Raw genomic sequence first — 20,752 nt, 5'->3', positions numbered from 1 at the left:
AATTCATTTGTTTCTTTAATATATAAACCCAAGACCACAAAGGTCAATTTACACAGACGACTGGTAACGGTAATACACATATAGAATCTATGTTTATATTCCTATGACCATTTACACACAAGGCAGAGCGGACGGGTGGTTACCGCTCAGGATAGGTCATATGCTATGTGGGACAAGCTACGCGGTTACCGCTCACCGTTACAGCTCGTCTGTATAAATTGGCCTTTAGGATACAAGCAATATAGCAATGACAGGTTTCGAACCCATGCCTCTCACTTGCTAGCGTTCAAGTAGAAAGTACTAATAAACATTTCTTATTACAGACTTGATGCGAAGCTGAACACATTCAATGTTTTCGGCACGTCAATCGGCTGTGAACAACATCAAATGGTTGAGTCTCAGAATCTAGAGGCCGATGGGAAGGTGGATCTACTGGAGGTAGAGTTTGAGACGAACCCTCTTGATGGATTGGTAGACCAGAGGGTAAAGGTGCTAGCAAGACCGCTAAAGATTGTCTATGATGCGGTAAATGTCTTATAGTTATTGGTACTATGATATGCCACCTAGTATTATTTCACTATCTCTCTGTATTTATAATCGTTGAAGGCTAAGACCTCATTGTTACAGGCTGGATAAGTGTTAGGGAAGAGAGGCAGGTTGCTATGGAGGAGAGGAAGGTTGCTATGAAGTCTCAAAACATATTCATAATATGGCCCGCATAATAGTTATATTAACATTATATATTCTGTAGTCAATTACTTTACGTTTTTCTTTTTTTCAAAATTATGATTTTCAGAATACAATTAATCAAATTGTGAAATTTTTTGAGCCACCTAAAGATGTGCACCTTGATGAGTGAGTATATTACTGTTCTTGTAGTCATCTTCTTCTGAAGACAGACGGATACTTAGTATCAGTTGACTTCACTGCTCGAGATCTAGAATAACGTTTATACCATGCTATACACTTTTATTTTACTATAGAAATTAAACATTCTGGGAGATTTAAAATGTTTAATTGAATATAATATGATTAACATCTTTGTATTGTTTGAAGGTTTGCATAGTGAAATCAAATGTAGATATAAGGCTTGCAGTACACCACGTATATTTAGTTCTTGACGTTTCGATTAACATGTTTTGATCATTCTCACTCCTGAGGACCGCAAACTTTATATCAAACTTTGTACTTAAGACCCGATATCTCTATATATTAGGCTATCCGCAGCAGCAGCCTCTACTATTGATGAGTTCACAGAGCAGTCAGCTACCAGCCTCCAGTACATGGCAGACACTAAGACTATTCTGGATGTCACTGTTGACCTTCGACCTTCATATATTATTATTCCAGAAAATGGTGTCTATTCTGAGTCAGTATAACTCATACAATTCTATTTTTTAAAATAATTTTTATTCATGAATGCATTGCAAATTCAAGACACATGCATAAATCAAACTTTGATATGAGGTTTTTTTTTAAATAAAAATAATAATTTCTTTTGGTAATTCTTTTGGCTCAATAAAGTTTAATAACGTGGTGAATTGCATTCCTTCAAAATTTAGAAAAGGAAAAGTACTTGTTGCTGACCTGGGTCACTTTAGGATGACCACTGAACATGAGGAAAAATATGATGCTCGAAGGACAGAGGTGATTAAAATTAAGTTATATTTTGTAATTTTGTTGATTGGTATGATTACATAATGTAAACTGATGGGAATTATATTTAATATGGTTCAAAATTAATATTGCTAAAGTAAGGCACTATTTGGTGGTATACAAATGTTTGTGTAGACTTGGATACCAAAACAGAACATCAGCTCTGTCTACACTATCAAACTTTATGTAACAAGAAATGTGGTGTGCCCATATATGCACATGATTATGTCATATCACTTACCATATTTGGGCATATCAAACTTTTTGATAGTGTAGAGAGAGCTTTAGAGAATAGCAATTCTAAATGCTCTATTATTGGGTATGAGTATAAATTTCAATGATAAAGTTAACATATTGCATATTTCATTTATATTACAGAATGAAAGTTTGGAGGAGTTAATGAAAAAGTCATATGATAGATTCAATATGGATTTAAAGAGTGTTCAAATCATATTAGCCAATGAAGGTATCCATTGTGTATTGCTTTCTACAATAATATATCCAATTTTTTTTCATCATATGATACATCATTATGTAATAATATAACAAAAATTAGAGTTTAAAACAAAATAGAATGCACTTATGCTGGAGAAACTTAAATAAGCCAGAGAACTTTAAGGTTAGTTCCACTAGAAAAAAAATTTAAGAAGTATATATAAATAAATATTTCAAGAGTAGTAAACAAATACATATCTTCTAGGAAGTGTTCATGTTTGTACAAAAGTTTAAATGTTTATGCTCTATTTTTAACATACATTTAATCATTTAATAAATAATCATATAGGTGTATTTAATCCATTTTATAACAAAAAATATCTATAAATATTGAATCAATTGTCAGGTGAAGATTGGGAAGCAGCTCGTAAGAAGACCCATTCACCACTGCATCTCTTACAACCATTGAATGTTGGCATAGCATTACATAAATGCCTAGTGGATGATAATAGGATGCCTAAGTAAGTAATGTACATATAAGCTCTGTCCGCACTATCAAACTGTGATGTTACCCATATATCGACATGATGATGTCACAGCACTACCATATTTGGCCACATCACTACCATACTTGGGCACATCACACTTTTTTTGTAAATTAGTTTGATAGTGTAGACAGAGCTTTAGTCTTGTTTATTGTATAGACCTGCAAAAACAAGTAAATATCACAAGAGTTGGACAAGTATGGGCTGTGTGGGGTGTTGTGACATTGAAAATATTTGAAATTGTCAATATCTGTTTGTTTTCCAGAGTTCGAATACTAGGGGAACTGCCTTCATTAGATATTGATTTTTCTGACAAAAAACTGAAAGATCTGATATCCCTAGCAACCAGCATACCACTCCCAGAAACCAAAGCTCCTGACAAAGAATCTATGTCAAAGGTAAGCCACGGATATGAAGAAATATGATAATATTTTATAGATTGAATACATTTTAATGAAGGTAATCATGTGTACAAATAATTATCTGTTACCACGTAGCTAACTAAATATATGAAAATTTCATCTGGTTTTATTGTAGAATATATACTGGATTTATACCAATGTATTCTGTACAAGTTCTGATTAAATAGTTTTTGATAGTTCTGCAAAATACTGTGATATGAATACAAATAATTTGCAATCCTTTTTAATTACCTGTACATATTTTAATTTATATTATAATAAGGTCTTAAAAACTAATTCAGCTAATATTTATTCAAAGTGTGAAAATAAGCCTGAAAGCTTGTACAAAGTCTGAAGAGAAAATAAAGCTGTAAACCTGCATTTCTGCTGCAACTACTGTAGATATCTCGTCTCCCATTATTAACGTGTGAATGTTACTTGCTACCATTTAATGTATCATAACATTCTTTTGTCTTCCTATCTGTGGTTATAATATTATTATCTGTATGGTAAATTTAAAGAATGGAGGTATACCATGATTTAAGTATAAAAACTGTCGTCTTATCTATTTATAACCTATTTTCATTGTTTATGTCAATACCTTATTGTTGTTTAAATTCCTTTGTGTCATGATGTGTTTATGTCATCTACAAAGTATAAACATGCCTTTAATTTAGTTGATGTCATTTTGCACTGCTGAGCCATGGAGAAATATGAAAATAAGTCTGCAATTCATAAAATTACTATAGTGTCAAATAAACGGATCTTTCTGCTGATCTACTTATCAATCAACCAACTATTAAACACATTTTAAGGTCTTTGTGATAGCAGAAAGTATGACATGTTTAGACATTTTATGAAAACAAGAAATAATCATTTTTAAGCATGTTTCTAAATCAATTCTATTTATCATGCACACATTGAGGCACTTCATATTGATCGAACCACACACTTTTTCATACAGGCTGCATTCAGGCCATCCGCTACTGCCATTCCAATGCCTATACTGCCTGAGAAAGGCCTCAATTATATAATGAACCTGTTGGATGATGATGACTATGACTCGGAACAAGATGGATATTTCACACCATGCGGTGGAGATGTTAGTTAAATGTTTTGTGAATGAGCTTTTAACAGATTATCTTGCTAACACAGTGCATGGTAGCTTAACCTTTAACCCTGTGTGACCTCCATTCATTAAAACTTCCATTCAATGTTATATTTAATAGTCTATGTTCAATATAAGCAGTCAGCGATGTACTTCTATAGTTTTTTTTCTTGTAAACATATATTTCTTGTTCATTTTAAAATATAAAACCATAGCAAACACATACTACTGGAATGTAATACTGGAATGTAGTACTGAAGTGCCCATGAAATACCTTTATACCTTTTTATAAATCTCAGATTCAACATTAATTTTCTTTGAGACCTCTTCTCCATCTTCTCCCTACTGTGGTTTTGTTTGTCATATACCAAGTTCCATCAGTTAAATTTCTTTTGCTCCATCTAAAAGTTTATTTTAACACTTATCCAGCTGTGAGTTCATCAGTTTGATGTATTGACAACACTTTCTATCTTTATACGATTGCTGTATTAACAGTAGAAACAACTAATGAACCAAGTATCCTATTCATTAGTACATTTGATCTTTCCATACTATTAGTCTACTTCCGTTAACAAACACAACTTGAAATCATGCTCTTGAACATAACATGACATAATATAGAAATGTTATTAAGTGCTTGCTTGCTTTTAATTTAACAATTAAAGTTAAACTTTACTTACCTCTGTTTAAGGTTGTGTGAAGCTTATCGTGTGCACCATTTCTTTTGCTGCTACGTACTGTAATATTATTTATCTATGCAGTGCTTTATATAGGTTTATTTGAAGCTGCAATATGTTTCAAAAACTCTATGTATTGTGTAACAACACTACTGTATTTAAAATTAGTGTTTGGTTTCAATGTTGGGTATCTCCAAGCGTTTGTACCTCAGACATGATATGAAACAACCAACACTAGCACTCATAGTTAAAGTGATTTGATTGCTTTTATAGGGTCTTTCCACATGATGATCCTAGAGGTCTTAGACAAACTGATTTTATGTTTAAAGCTCTGATTACAATATCAAACGTTATGTGACAAAAAAATGTGATGTGCCCATATATGGACATGATTATGACATTACTTCCATATTTGGGCACATCACACTTTTTTTGTCAAACTATTTTGATAGTGTAGACAGAGGTTAAGGTTAAAATAAGTTATTATTCTTTCCCAAGCCATAACCAAAGCAAGGAAATTGTTTGGGTTTTAAGTGGTCACTCTAATTGCACAGTTGATCATGCGTACAATATTTTTAAGTTGCGTAACGCAGAGGACAAAGGCCCCTGGTTTAGCACTCCTAATAGGCCCTCCAACGCTCAGTAGTGCAGCATTGGACTTCTCATGCTCTGGGGCCTATTGAGCTCTGAGCCCCTGGGTTTAGCCAGTGAGCACTCATAGCCGTTACGCCACGTATTCTATGCACTTGCATTTTGGTATTTATTTTTGAGAAAGCGGTTTGGCCAATGTGTTCAAGTAATCTCACTGTTAGATTTCACACAACTTTGGGTGATTGTATAAATGCTCTGATTGGTGACTAATGAAGGTGTTTATATTCACTATTGCAGCACAATTTATCTGAGAAGAGTGATGGGTTGGTAAGAATATCACACTCAATATTTTGAGTTCACTATTTAACACTAATCGTTATACTCTTCTATTTGAAGCATGAATGTTTGGGATTATGTATTTATCTATAAATAGTGTAATTTTCTAGGTATAGCATGCCTGTTGTACAATGCCTTTATATAGCATGCTTTACAAATAATTATTATATAAAAATTAATAATTAATATATAATTATTAACAAGTTTGGTTTTTGTGTTTTTGAAAGAAAGTTTCAAAGAAACAAAAAGGAAATACATATAAATGAAATATATAATCTAATGATTTCATAGAAATATAATTCATAATTAATATAATAAACAAATCTAATTTCACTATAAAATATATTATTTCTATTTCTGTTACTTCACTAGTTAATGTTTTATTTCAGTATCAATAGTTAATATATATTTTAAAGTATCCAACATTTAATTTGTTGTATTGTTATTATTTAATTTTACTTTAACGTTCAAATACTATTTTACTTTAACGTTCAAATACTATTTTACTTTAACGTTCAAATACTATTTTACTTAAACGTTCAAATACTATTTTACTCTAACGTTCAAATACTATTTTACTTAAACGTTCAAATACTATTTTACTCTAACGTTCAAATACTATTTTACTTTAACGTTCAAATACTATTTTACTTTAACGTTCAAATACTATTTTACTTAAACGTTCAAATACTATTTTACTCTAACGTTCAAATACTATTTTACTTAAACGTTCAAATACTATTTTACTCTAACGTTCAAATGCTATTTTACTTTAACGTTCAAATACTATTTTACTTAAACGTTCAAATACTATTTTACTCTAACTTTTAAATACTATTATATAGTTTTAATTTTTACTTTATATATTCATCAATAATAAGAATCTAACATCATTTTCATTTCAAAGATTTAATTCTTAATATTACTCTTGTTTACTTTGTTCTTTTTTAAATGCTGTATTCTGCTGAGATGTTATGGTTTATATTATATTATATGCAGTCATTCTTGGGTTGCATGGTGTGGTATAGTGAATTCTGTGACACTTGAAAGAAAACATTTTATATTAATTTTAAAAATGTTGATGTAATTCCTTCAATCACCATAGTGATAATTATTTTTAATGTGATTTAGTGAATAAACGTGTTTGTATTTGTAAAAGAGGAAAAAGTGCACCGATTTAGTATAGGGGATTGGACATATTTTGAACTACGCAGCAGCACCTATGATTTGAAATGAAGGTCTTCTCAAATGGGCGCTATTGTATTCAATAATTTTTTTTCAAAGGCCATAAGACTGTCAAAAGCATTGTCACTGCACATTGGTGTTAAGCATAACATTGATATTATTGTTTAATTATTTAGACCCGTGCTTAATTGTTTTCTATATTTTAGGTGGAGAAGTTAACTACCACTAGAGATGTGGTCATGTTCGATTCAAAGAAGTTTAACATCACTAAACCAACGGTAGTTGAAGATGCAGATGATGATGAAGACGAGTTCCTGTCGGCAGAAGAGGGAGATGAGGAGGTTGTTGGACAAAAACAAAAACTTAAAAGAGAACAAAGTCTAGGTTATCAACCAAGGAGCAATCTTGAGTTAGATTTTGAAGTTAAAAGGGTGAGATTTTTTCTTTTTATGTAGTGGATGTATTTTAACCAGTGGGGAGTGTGTGGGTTTCGTGGGTTCTGTACTGCAAAAATATTCAATCTCATCATCATCACAAACGCTAAACGTCTCTGGCGACATAGCACACTTAACAGACTTATCCAATCAGAGTGATTATTGACCAAAGCGTGAATAGAATTATTTATTTTTCTTTTCATATCATTTTCTATCATTTTTATCCAAGTGGTTTTGGGTCATCCTCTTGGTCTCTTCACCTTTCTTTAGTTTATAAACTTTACCAACAAACAAACTTGCTTCTTATTAGATCACGTTAAATATGTGTCAAAATAATGGAACAGTTGATGTACCACTACTTGCTGTTAACATCATCAGCCTTGGTGCTAAGGTACAGTTAAGGCCATGGCAGGTGACATTGGATGCTAGGCTGGGAAGTGTGTCTGTCCAGCATATGCAGATGAAAGGTTGGTGTATGCATATTGTTACTATTAAAAAATCAATAATAACTATAGCAGTTCAATCTTTCTTTTGTGTTTCTGAGATTGTGTTATTTTGTTTCTTTTGTGTTTCTGAGATTGTGTTATTTTGTTTTTTGTGTGTTTCTGTTAAACATACTGTAAGTGGCAAATTTGTATCGGATGCTGCTTTTTGGTTTTATAAATTAAGTTATTATAACAAGTGGATAACTTTCTGTTGAACTGCCCACCAGAAGCATGTATTAGAAATATCTCAAATATGACCTCTGGGTTGTGTGATATTTGTTGTTTACTGGAAATAATAAGGGCTGTGCACACATAACATTACATATACATTATTATATAACACCTAAATAAATTCCTGTCATTTGATTGGACGAATGTGGGTCACATGGCGTGCAATAGTACGCACTATTCAACGATCGTTAAATAGTACTTTTTGAAACATTTTTGTGTACGAAAAAAAAAACGTCTCGCGGATGAAAAAAAATCTAGTACACAAATTATCCTATTATATGGCTATGTACTGTGAAATACAACAGCGCCACCTGTCGTCTGGTCTGAGTTTCATTTGTAAACACCACCGCGAGATATGCAACAGCAGCAGATATTTGTGTACGATTTGGACATTATGTACTAATTTCATTCAAAAAGGCATTTAAATTAGCTTTAGATCGTTTTTAGGATTTTGATTAATTAATGGGGACATCCCTACAGGACGTGGAATTGTTGGAAAAACCATAATTAGCTTAGATAAGTTCCAATTGTCTGTCGAAGTTTTGCCTTTCAGCCAAGCTAGTACTAGGCTACTAGGTCTAGCCTTAGGCCATGCTAGTATTAGGCTAGGCCTAGCCTAGGCGTTTTAGCCTTGCTAGGCCTAGGATTGTTTGGTCGTTTGTTGACATAATTAACACAAAAGTAGGTGTGTTTACGAAATCCATATAAATATAACATTTAATATAAAATTATTTAAAACGAAATGTTACTGTTTTTAATCAATGTGTGTGAATGAAATGTAGTAAACTTTGGCTAGGGCTACCTTTTATTTTTATTCAAATAACTAGAATTTATTTAGATGTTATATAAAACAAATAATGAATGTTTTGTATTCGTGTAATGGTACAAATAATGGCACTTGGTGAATGATGAAAGGTTATATTTCAACTCGGCTCATCGCCTCGTTGAAATATAACCTTTCATCATTCACCTCGTGCCATTATTTGTACCATTACACTCATAAACATTCATTATTTGTATATCATTGTATAACCATGAGAGGCAGTCAGAGTGTTCCATGTCTTTTATTTAATAACCATCCAGTTTAATACAGTATATGTCATACTTAATCCAATCAGAACTCAATAGTTCAACTTGTGTCCTTTCAGCTTTAGATGGCAATGATCTATTCCTTGTGAAGACGCCATTACAAGATACAACTGGAGAAAGGTTAATGCACTTAAATTATCAAAAGGTATGTTCTAATTATATGCATGTCCGTGTGTAGATCACATTTGAATACAGGACAAGACAATGAAAGGAACACAAACACATTTGAATACAGGACAAGACAATGAAAGGAACACAAACACATTTGAATACAGGACAAGACAATGAAAGGAACACAAACACATTTGAATACAGGACAAGACAATGAAAGGAACACAAACACATTTGAATACAGGACAAGACAATGAAAGGAACACAAACACATTTGAATACAGGACAAGACAATGAAAGGAACACAAACACATTTGAATACAGGACAAGACAATGAAAGGAACACAAACACATTTGAATACAGGACAAGACAATGAAAGGAACACAAACACATTTGAATACAGGACAAGACAATGAAAGGAACACAAACACATTTGAATACCGGACAAGACAATGAAAGGAACACAAACACATTTGAATACAGGACAAGACAATGAAAGGAACACAAACACATTTGAATACAGGACAAGACAATGAAAGGAACACAAACACATTTGAATACAGGACAAGACAATGAAAGGAACACAAACACATTTGAATACAGGACAAGACAATGAAAAAAACACAAACACATTTGAATACCGGACAAGACAATGAAAGGAACACAAACACATTTGAATACAGGACAAGACAATGAAAGGAACACAAACACATTTGAATACAGGACAAGACAATGAAAGGAACACAAACACATTTGAATACAGGACAAGACAATGAAAGGAACACAAACACATTTGAATACAGGACAAGACAATGAAAGGAACACAAACACATTTGAATACAGGACAAGACAATGAAAGGAACACAAACACATTTGAATACAGGACAAGACAATGAAAGGAACACAAACACATTTGAATACAGGACAAGACAATGAAAGGAACACAAACACATTTGAATACAGGACAAGACAATGAAAGGAACACAAACACATTTGAATACAGGACAAGACAATGAAAGGAACACAAACACATTTGAATACAGGACAAGACAATGAAAGGAACACAAACACATTTGAATACAGGACAAGACAATGAAAGGAACACAAACACATTTGAATACAGGACAAGACAATGAAAGGAACACAAACACATTTGAATACCGGACAAGACAATGAAAGGAACACAAACACATTTGAATACAGGACAAGACAATGAAAGGAACACAAACACATTTGAATACAGGACAAGACAATGAAAGGAACACAAACACATTTGAATACAGGACAAGACAATGAAAGGAACACAAACACATTTGAATACAGGACAAGACAATGAAAGGAACACAAACACATTTGAATACAGGACAAGACAATGAAAGGAACACAAACACATTTGAATACAGGACAAGACAATGAAAGGAACACAAACACATTTGAATACAGGACAAGACAATGAAAGGAACACAAACACATTTGAATACAGGACAAGACAATGAAAGGAACACAAACACATTTGAATACAGGACAAGACAATGAAAGGAACACAAACACATTTGAATACAGGACAAGACAATGAAAGGAACACAAACACATTTGAATACCGGACAAGACAATGAAAGGAACACAAACACATTTGAATACAGGACAAGACAATGAAAGGAACACAAACACATTTGAATACAGGACAAGACAATGAAAGGAACACAAACACATTTGAATACCGGACAAGACAATGAAAGGAACACAAACACATTTGAATACAGGACAAGACAATGAAAGGAACACAAACACATTTGAATACAGGACAAGACAATGAAAGGAACACAAACACATTTGAATACAGGACAAGACAATGAAAGGAACACAAACACATTTGAATACAGGACAAGACAATGAAAGGAACACAAACACATTTGAATACAGGACAAGACAATGAAAGGAACACAAACACATTTGAATACAGGACAAGACAATGAAAGGAACACAAACACATTTGAATACAGGACAAGACAATGAAAGGAACACAAACACATTTGAATACAGGACAAGACAATGAAAGGAACACAAACACATTTGAATACAGGACAAGACAATGAAAGGAACACAAACACATTTGAATACAGGACAAGACAATGAAAGGAACACAAACACATTTGAATACAGGACAAGACAATGAAAGGAACACAAACACATTTGAATACAGGACAAGACAATGAAAGGAACACAAACACATTTGAATACAGGACAAGACAATGAAAGGAACACAAACACATTTGAATACCGGACAAGACAATGAAAGGAACACAAACACATTTGAATACAGGACAAGACAATGAAAGGAACACAAACACATTTGAATACAGGACAAGACAATGAAAGGAACACAAACACATTTGAATACAGGACAAGACAATGAAAGGAACACAAACACATTTGAATACAGGACAAGACAATGAAAAAAACACAAACACATTTGAATACCGGACAAGACAATGAAAGGAACACAAACACATTTGAATACAGGACAAGACAATGAAAGGAACACAAACACATTTGAATACAGGACAAGACAATGAAAGGAACACAAACACATTTGAATACAGGACAAGACAATGAAAGGAACACAAACACATTTGAATACAGGACAAGACAATGAAAGGAACACAAACACATTTGAATACAGGACAAGACAATGAAAGGAACACAAACACATTTGAATACAGGACAAGACAATGAAAGGAACACAAACACATTTGAATACAGGACAAGACAATGAAAGGAACACAAACACATTTGAATACAGGACAAGACAATGAAAGGAACACAAACACATTTGAATACAGGACAAGACAATGAAAGGAACACAAACACATTTGAATACAGGACAAGACAATGAAAGGAACACAAACACATTTGAATACAGGACAAGACAATGAAAGGAACACAAACACATTTGAATACAGGACAAGACAATGAAAGGAACACAAACACATTTGAATACCGGACAAGACAATGAAAGGAACACAAACACATTTGAATACAGGACAAGACAATGAAAGGAACACAAACACATTTGAATACAGGACAAGACAATGAAAGGAACACAAACACATTTGAATACAGGACAAGACAATGAAAGGAACACAAACACATTTGAATACAGGACAAGACAATGAAAGGAACACAAACACATTTGAATACAGGACAAGACAATGAAAGGAACACAAACACATTTGAATACAGGACAAGACAATGAAAGGAACACAAACACATTTGAATACAGGACAAGACAATGAAAGGAACACAAACACATTTGAATACAGGACAAGACAATGAAAGGAACACAAACACATTTGAATACAGGACAAGACAATGAAAGGAACACAAACACATTTGAATACAGGACAAGACAATGAAAGGAACACAAACACATTTGAATACCGGACAAGACAATGAAAGGAACACAAACACATTTGAATACAGGACAAGACAATGAAAGGAACACAAACACATTTGAATACAGGACAAGACAATGAAAGGAACACAAACACATTTGAATACCGGACAAGACAATGAAAGGAACACAAACACATTTGAATACAGGACAAGACAATGAAAGGAACACAAACACATTTGAATACAGGACAAGACAATGAAAGGAACACAAACACATTTGAATACAGGACAAGACAATGAAAGGAACACAAACACATTTGAATACAGGACAAGACAATGAAAGGAACACAAACACATTTGAATACAGGACAAGACAATGAAAGGAACACAAACACATTTGAATACAGGACAAGACAATGAAAGGAACACAAACACATTTGACATGACATTTTAATTTCAAACAGAAAACAGGAATCAATCATTTGAGAGCTTCAAAGTGCTGGAGAATGGATTGGTGTAAATGGTTCCTCTGCTGCTGCTGCTTTTCTTCTTCTTTTTTTTATATCTTGGGATATTTTATGGATCATTTTTGTGTGTAAAGCGCTTAGAAAAATTATGTTAGGTGCTATATAAGACTACCATATGAGTATTATTATTATTACTGAACAAGATATCACAAATAAATTATCAAAGAAATACAATTTTATGTTGATTATCAAATGTTGTATTTGTTTGTAGATTGAGAAAGATAATCCAGATTTCCACACATTGTATGAATCGACAGAACAGAACATCCAAGTGGACGTAGCTGGCCTGACGTTGACAGCACACGCTGAAGCCATCCTCAACATCGTGGCATTTTCTGAACAAATTGTCGCCATGCTGGATGAAAGTAAAAAGGAAGAGGAAAAGGCACTTGGTGAAGGTTATTCAAGTGACAGTGAAAAGAAGCCAGGTGTGTGTAAATAATTATGCAAATTAACAGGCTTTAGTATAAATGATATGCAAATTAACAGGCTTTATGTGTAAATGATATGCAAATTAACAGGCGTTAGTATAAATGATATGCAAATTAATTTAAAAAAAAAAATTATTCATTTAAAAAAAAACTTTTAAGTTCAATGCATAAATGTTTTGTTGTTTTTGAATGTTTTTAGTTAGAAGACGTCAAACTAGACCATTGCCATCTAAAGTTATTGATGTACAGTTAATGGCCAAGCTTGGTGTAATCTCCATTGAAGCATGTACATGTAATGCCGCCCTCGCTTGTGTGGATGTTAAGGGTAAGTTAATGCCTTAAGCTGTCTACACTATCAAATTAGTTTGGGCCCAAATATGGTAGTGATTATATGCCTAAATATGGTAGTGATATGACATCATCATGCCCATATATAGGCACATCACATTTTTTTGTCACATTTGATAGTGTAGTCAGGGCTTTATTCATAGGTCTATCTATACTTGTATCCAATTTAAAACCAAATTTCAATATTGCCAACTTCACTCTCAACACAACATTATATTTGTTTGATTTTTGATGATTTGTACATTTTTCTTAACTTATTGTAATCTAATTACGCATATCATTATTGTTTTCACTACAGGTGTTGAAGCAGGTGTAACTATTCAAAAACATCAAACAATAGTATCAGCAAGTTTAAAAGATGTGACAGTGACAGATCCTTCACCAAATACTATCTATCCCAAGGTTACTACTGTTTAGTATTAGATTATAAAAATGTACTACAGCAAACAATATGCTATCAACAGACTACATTACCACAATTTAACCTTTATTATGAAGAGTGTCGGTTCCAAATCGTTACTCATACAAGTTAATGTTATATTTTACAATGAAATAAAAGAAAATTAATTAAAAATTAATTTTTAAAAAATAATAAAAAAAAGTATACAAAAAGAGATTGTTTTGTTTGCCAAAGAAATATTTGAAGAATTTTTTCAATGAAACAAAAGTTAAAAACAACTACCATACCAATACAATGATGAATTGTTTTAAATTGTTTTTATGATAGATTCTCTCCATAGTTGAGAGCTCAGAAGTGTTTAAACTGGGAGTAGTTGTGCATAACAGCGCAACCGTTGGTCAGCATTATACGGACATGTCAGCTGTTGACCTTAGTCTGGCCCTCAGTGTCGGACGTATACAAGCAGTGTTTGTCAATAAGTTTATCATGGACCTATTGGTAAGCTAATATTTGTGTACTGCCTTTTGCCAAGTATGGAGTCATTGTATAAAATTATCTGTGTTTGTATTAGGCAAATCCATTAATTGATAATTAATAATTAGTATTTTTGTGAATGGTGTATGATCTATCTGTATATATGCATGTAAAAAAAACCTTAAAAATAAAATTTGAAAAGTTTCAGAAAATAAGACAAACTTGTAAATAATTACTATAATTGCTATTTGATATTATTTTCTTTTTGTTTCATGTCTGAAATTACATAATCTTCAATTATTTCCACAGCAATTTGTAAACCGCTTCGCAGCTGCAAAAAAAGCAGCGATTGAAGCCAGTGAAAGTGCGGCAGCATCCGCAGCCAAGACGATGCAGGAGATGCAAGAGGCCGCCATGAGAGCAATGCTGGACGTCCAAATCAAAGCTCCCGTTGTCATCATTCCACGAAGTTCAACAGCAAAAATGGCGATTTATGCAGATCTTGGTGAATTATTTGTCAAAAACTCTTTCACGATTGCTGCAGGGTCAGAGGAATTGACCGTACCGGCTGTAGTGGACACCATGGACATTGTTTTAAACAACGTCAAGTTGTCACGGTGAGACCAAACAAATAATACTGATATTTCAAATCAAGATTATTTATGATGTGTATTTTCTTATTTATTTATTTATTTGTATTTTCTTATTTATATTAATGCTTGATTTTCATGTCACAGTATGTTCCATTGCTACCATTAAATAACCCACTCAAAGTAACCTTAATAATAATAACTTTATTTGAAATGGAAAACTTGATATTTAAAGTAGTAGCCTGGACTATTCCATTTTCCTTTGAGGGGTGTCCATATTGTGAATAATGGCATATAGAGTCTATACAGGTACATTATCTCACTCATAGACTACCAACACCACTGTTGCTTTGTGTAGTTTTTAACAAGGTCGTTTCAGTATACAAAACTATTTACAGAAAAACAACAAACAATTAAAAGTAAAAGAAGTAAAAAAATCTTTTGTTCTTTCAGGGCATTTATTGAAGATGGAGAAGTAAAGTCTGAATCGTTGATGTTAGAACCAGCTAACATGCAGTTACAGGTGCAGAGGAACTTAGCTGCAGCCTACTTCACTAAGCTACCAGCTATTGCAGTCAATGGCAAGCTGCAAGCTGTTGATGTAAGCTTCTATTATTTTGAGTTTGAGTAGGGATAACAATAAACATTATCATTTCTATAGCGCCTTTACAAAGATCAAAGTGCTGTACAAAAACCGATCTGATGACCATTACTTTTTGGGAAAAAGGTGTATTTTAAAAATGATAAATTAAATAGCAATGATAAACTACTCAAATGCAATATACACAGATATATTCTTGCCATATGATTGATTTATTATATTAAATTTATTTAAAAAAATATTTGATTTTGATACCAAAAATATTATAAACATCAAAAGTCATCATATTGACATCCCATTTTACTTTTATTTCGGATACAGATATCTATAGTTACAAAATCAATAGCATAGATAAGTTTATTTAAAAAAAAGGCACAAAAAAAAAACACCGATATCAGACTGATCATCTCATTTTGTTATGGAGCATGGATGATTCAAATGATGATACCATAAATACATTCTATCATATCATATATATTAAATCAGTTACAATAATTACTTTGTAGATGCATATTGGACCAGATGATATCGCATTAGCCTTTGGTGTTCTCAATGAAAACTTGAATGAGGGTCAAACAATCCCGGATGAGGTCACTCAACTGGAAGATGAGGATAAAGACAAACAAAAACAAGATAAAGGTATATTTTGAATTCTTAGAGACTTTTTGTGAGGATGTTAATGCATAAAGCTCTGTCTACACTGTCAAATAAGTTTGACAAAAAGTGTGATGTGCCCAAAATATTGTAGTGGTATGCTTAAATATGGTAGTGATATGACTTCATCACATAAAATGTCATAATGTAGAAAGCTTAAGATATAGAACATTGGCGAGAGAACAACTTAAATATATACTTAAGTATATATTGTTGTTTAATAGCCTGAAGCAAAAACTGTTTGTATATTTACAGATCGTGATAGTGAAGGTGGAGACCAGAAGCAAGTGTCAAGTCAGTTAAGTCTTAACTTTACCATTGAGTCTGTTGGCGTAAGCATGTACCAAAAGTCAGCAGACCTGGTAAGTGCATTACTTCATTTCATTTAGATAGATTAATTTAGTAAGTGATTGTCCTTTCATGTATGAGAAAACAGACAGTTACCTCAGCTGCCCCTGCTCTTCATCACATTTCATTTTTATATGTATCGTATGTTATTGTGTTGTTTACCTTCTGAAGGGCCACCTAAAGCAACTATCAAACTAGTTGGACAAAAAAAGTTTTTTTTAGTTTGATAGTGTAGACAGAGCTTTCAGAAGGTATTTAACCATTAACATATAAAGTTGCGTTTTGTTTTGTTTATTTATTTGACCAGCATAATAACTACACAATAATATAGTTTGATAGGCTTTAGCTTGTAAAGTTTAATTCAATAGTACACAGAACATTGTAGTCCCTTGTTCATAAAAGGAAACCTCGTTTACAACCAAGCGCGTCTGATATTTCAATTTGTTTTAGACTTGTGTTTGTGTATATATATCACATACATTTTATGAACTAAAGTGATAGATATAACTTGTTTATTTTAGACCACTTGTAAGGGTGTACAGACTGCTACAGAGGGACTTGGTAGGCTGACAGTTCATGGTTTGGAGGTAGAAGCTGACATGCTGACTGATAGCAGTCTGACTGCACACATGCATCTTGTTAATTGTGTCTTAGATGATATACGACCTGAAAGAGTAGATGGAGTCACGAGGTAGGAAACTGAGTTTATTTAAGCATTCTATATTCTTTCACTTATTCACAGTTGTTGAGAAGGTAATTGCGGGGGAACAGTGCGGTGGTGTTTGAATCATCTTTGTTGTTTTTTTGTTGTCATTAATGGGTTGTCTTTGTCCTATTTCCTTCTCGGAGTCTAAAAAATACTCAAAGCGCTCTGATCTTTACGAAATAGTGCTATATAAATGTCGCATTATTATTATTTATGCCCGAGTGAGGTCAAATCTAATTCTTAAAAGTAGCATTTTGATTAACACCAGGTTGAAAACAAAACTCCCATTGTTTATTTGAGAATAGCCTTCATCATTTTGATTTAATGTATACGGGTTTTGTATATGATTGTGCAGAATGTTTGGAAGACAAGCTAAGTCAGATGAAGAAAGTCAGATGATGGTTGTCAAGGTAGATCAACGTAGCAACGGAAGTGTTATAAGTAAGTACTGCACTAGCAAGTAAGTTTTTAAACATAAGGTTTATCGCAAATAGCTTGATGGGAAGGGTTTGGGAGCAAAATACGCGTACGAACAAACTACAAATCACGTACGTATGCATCGTGACGTTTGCTCCCAAATCCTTCCCACCATGTTGCACACACTTTTTCCGATAAACCATTATAATCTGTATTTTACAAAAATTACCAAATAATATCAAATTGCAGTTTTTCTAATCGCTCATCATTTCATTTATTTATTTGAACAAAACAAAAATAAAAGGAAAAACAAAAGCGACCTAGGTCACTGTGACTCATTATACCCATACATACATACACCAAATAATATAAAATTGTTGTTTCTTTCAGTTGTGGTTGGATTCAATGACGTACAGACCTGCGTATGCGTAGAATTCTTGATGACAGTATCTCAAATATTCCTGAAGGGTCTCGAAGACGGCCAGTCTGCAGAAAGTAAGAAAAAAAAGTTAGAGAATGTAGCAGACAATAACAAGTCAGCCGCACCAACGACGCTAGATTTGTCGCTACATCTGAAAGTTGAGAATCCAGAGATTATTCTTGTTGCTGATTCAAGTCGCAAGGACACTAATTGTTTAGTCATGAGAGTAAGTTTACAATATAAAGCTCTGTCTACACTATCAAACTTTATGTGACAAAAAAAAATGTGATGAGCCCATATACTGTATGGACATGATGATGTCATTTCACTACCATATTTAAGAATATCACTTCCATATTTGGACAAATCACACATTTTTTATCAAACTAGTTTGATAGTGTAAACAGAGCTTAAATATTTATGTTTATTTGTACAGGCAGCCATTGGGATAAGCATTTGACTATTTACCTGTATTATTGGATTTATATTTAGCTGTAATAAAGACTTATGAAGACCTGTGTACAGATGTTGTCCTTAAGCTCTGTCTACACTATCAAACTAGTTTGAGTGCTCAAATATGGTAGTGATATGCTTATATATGGTAGTAATATGCTTATATATGGTAGTAATATGACATCATCATGTCAATATATGGGCACACATTTTTTTGTCACATAACTTTTGATAGTGTAGACAGACCTTTATACATTTTCAGAAAAAAATTGGTCATCCAGGGAATAATTTAATTTGCTGTAAAATCGTTCAAAAAATTGTCTTGATTATGTATTTTTTTCATCCCAATATCTTACATTTTAATTTTCAGAGTTTTGGTGACATGAGATTACGCATGAATGCTGACCTGATGTCAATCAATGGTGGATTCTCTCAAGTCTCCATCAATGCTTGTCCTTACCTTGTTGAAAATAGAAAAGGCAAACTTAGATCGGTATGTTCACCAAAGAACTGAACAATTTTGCAATGAAAATACTGTATTCAAAATTCTTTAATCATCCCACATGGGGCAATTCAAATAAAAAGGTCTGGATTAAAAGGATCTTACAAAATATACAAAATATCACAATACACAGTACAATATAACAAGAGTCAAAGTTCAAGAATTTAAGAGTCGGATGGCCACTGGCAAAAAAGAATTTCTTTTCCGGTTTGTTCTACATGCCGGACATCGAAAGCCAGGGTCTATCCTTAACTAATGTCACAATTGGCGACATCATTTCGCAGATTGATATTGTTATGTTTTTTTGTTTTCACCACAGAGAATTATATTCTAGTTAACAATCAAACACTTTAACATTGAACTTTATAATTACAGGTATTAATTCCATGCAACATGGGTTTCCAACTACAAGCCCCCACAGGAAAGGCACAACACATCAATGTCTCTTTCCAGGAAGTACAAGTCAATATTTCACCAGAAACTGTTTCTATATTGGCTGCAGCTGCACAGGGATTGACACCACCACAGGTAAGTGCTGGAACTTGCTGCCAAAGAACTAGACTAGAATCAAATTAACCGATAACTGCTATCTGCCTCAAGAAATTGTTATTGTTTAATTTGAGTAGGTAAAAAGTGTGTCTTGATTATTTCTTTTTTAGGTTGATGAAGAACAAAGTGATGACGTATCAAAAGACTTATGGAATGTTGCGAAAGTGAAAGATCAAAACTTCTGGTTCTTGCGCGAAGATATTGGTAATAAAAATTATTTCTCTAAAAATAAAGGTTTTCTACGAATCTGATAATGTATTGCAAAATAGTCTATAAGTGGATGATGAATTCAATACTACCTTGTAATCCAATAAGCTATTGACCAAACAAATTGCAATATAACTATAAAATAATTGTCGTGAGGTAATGTTTATTTATTCAGAAAGTGATGTCGACGACTTACCTTTGAAAGCACCATCTGATGTGCTACTTCTCTCTGACCAATCCAGAGGAGAGGAGTTGATATTTACAGTAGACATGTTTGCCATGAAGATTGAAACACTCTGTGGTAGCAAGATGGTGCCAATGTTGTCAGCTGAGGCTAAGGTTGACGCCTTTGTTAAAGATTGGTCCACGAGAGTAAGTATATTGTAGTAGAACTTTTTCACTATCACAGATTTGTCCATCTTCACCATTGCTTGTATCTTTTG

At 33.0% G+C, this 20,752-nt stretch overlaps 1 protein-coding gene across 4 annotated transcripts in view; it reads left to right on the top strand.

The window, feature by feature from the left end:
• Window positions 1-20,752, top strand: part of LOC140041095 (intermembrane lipid transfer protein VPS13A-like) — a 55,829-nt gene that overhangs the window by 11,848 nt on the left and 23,229 nt on the right. For 2 of the 4 annotated variants that reach the window (XM_072087484.1, XM_072087483.1), the window contains exons 14-40: window positions 324-525; window positions 797-855; window positions 1,217-1,369; window positions 1,563-1,647; window positions 2,035-2,122; window positions 2,498-2,612; window positions 2,902-3,034; window positions 4,002-4,139; window positions 5,711-5,740; window positions 7,141-7,365; window positions 7,679-7,835; window positions 9,233-9,318; window positions 13,420-13,636; window positions 13,839-13,964; window positions 14,286-14,389; window positions 14,715-14,885; window positions 15,171-15,478; window positions 15,905-16,052; window positions 16,559-16,691; window positions 16,962-17,068; window positions 17,576-17,745; window positions 18,116-18,201; window positions 18,568-18,824; window positions 19,422-19,544; window positions 19,929-20,081; window positions 20,213-20,306; window positions 20,485-20,681. In XM_072087484.1, coding sequence (XP_071943585.1) covers window positions 324-525; window positions 797-855; window positions 1,217-1,369; window positions 1,563-1,647; window positions 2,035-2,122; window positions 2,498-2,612; window positions 2,902-3,034; window positions 4,002-4,139; window positions 5,711-5,740; window positions 7,141-7,365; window positions 7,679-7,835; window positions 9,233-9,318; window positions 13,420-13,636; window positions 13,839-13,964; window positions 14,286-14,389; window positions 14,715-14,885; window positions 15,171-15,478; window positions 15,905-16,052; window positions 16,559-16,691; window positions 16,962-17,068; window positions 17,576-17,745; window positions 18,116-18,201; window positions 18,568-18,824; window positions 19,422-19,544; window positions 19,929-20,081; window positions 20,213-20,306; window positions 20,485-20,681 — 3,865 coding nt within the window. The remainder of the gene's footprint in view (window positions 1-323; window positions 526-796; window positions 856-1,216; window positions 1,370-1,562; window positions 1,648-2,034; window positions 2,123-2,497; window positions 2,613-2,901; window positions 3,035-4,001; window positions 4,140-5,710; window positions 5,741-7,140; window positions 7,366-7,678; window positions 7,836-9,232; window positions 9,319-13,419; window positions 13,637-13,838; window positions 13,965-14,285; window positions 14,390-14,714; window positions 14,886-15,170; window positions 15,479-15,904; window positions 16,053-16,558; window positions 16,692-16,961; window positions 17,069-17,575; window positions 17,746-18,115; window positions 18,202-18,567; window positions 18,825-19,421; window positions 19,545-19,928; window positions 20,082-20,212; window positions 20,307-20,484; window positions 20,682-20,752) is intronic. The other 2 variants (XM_072087485.1, XM_072087487.1) reach the window with 2 other exon arrangements.

Source organism: Antedon mediterranea, chromosome 2, assembly GCF_964355755.1.
Source record: "Antedon mediterranea chromosome 2, ecAntMedi1.1, whole genome shotgun sequence".
Taxonomy (NCBI): domain Eukaryota; kingdom Metazoa; phylum Echinodermata; class Crinoidea; order Comatulida; family Antedonidae; genus Antedon; species Antedon mediterranea.
The sequence above is the reverse complement of the archived record's forward strand: the minus strand, read 5'-3'. Positions and strand labels throughout refer to the sequence as shown.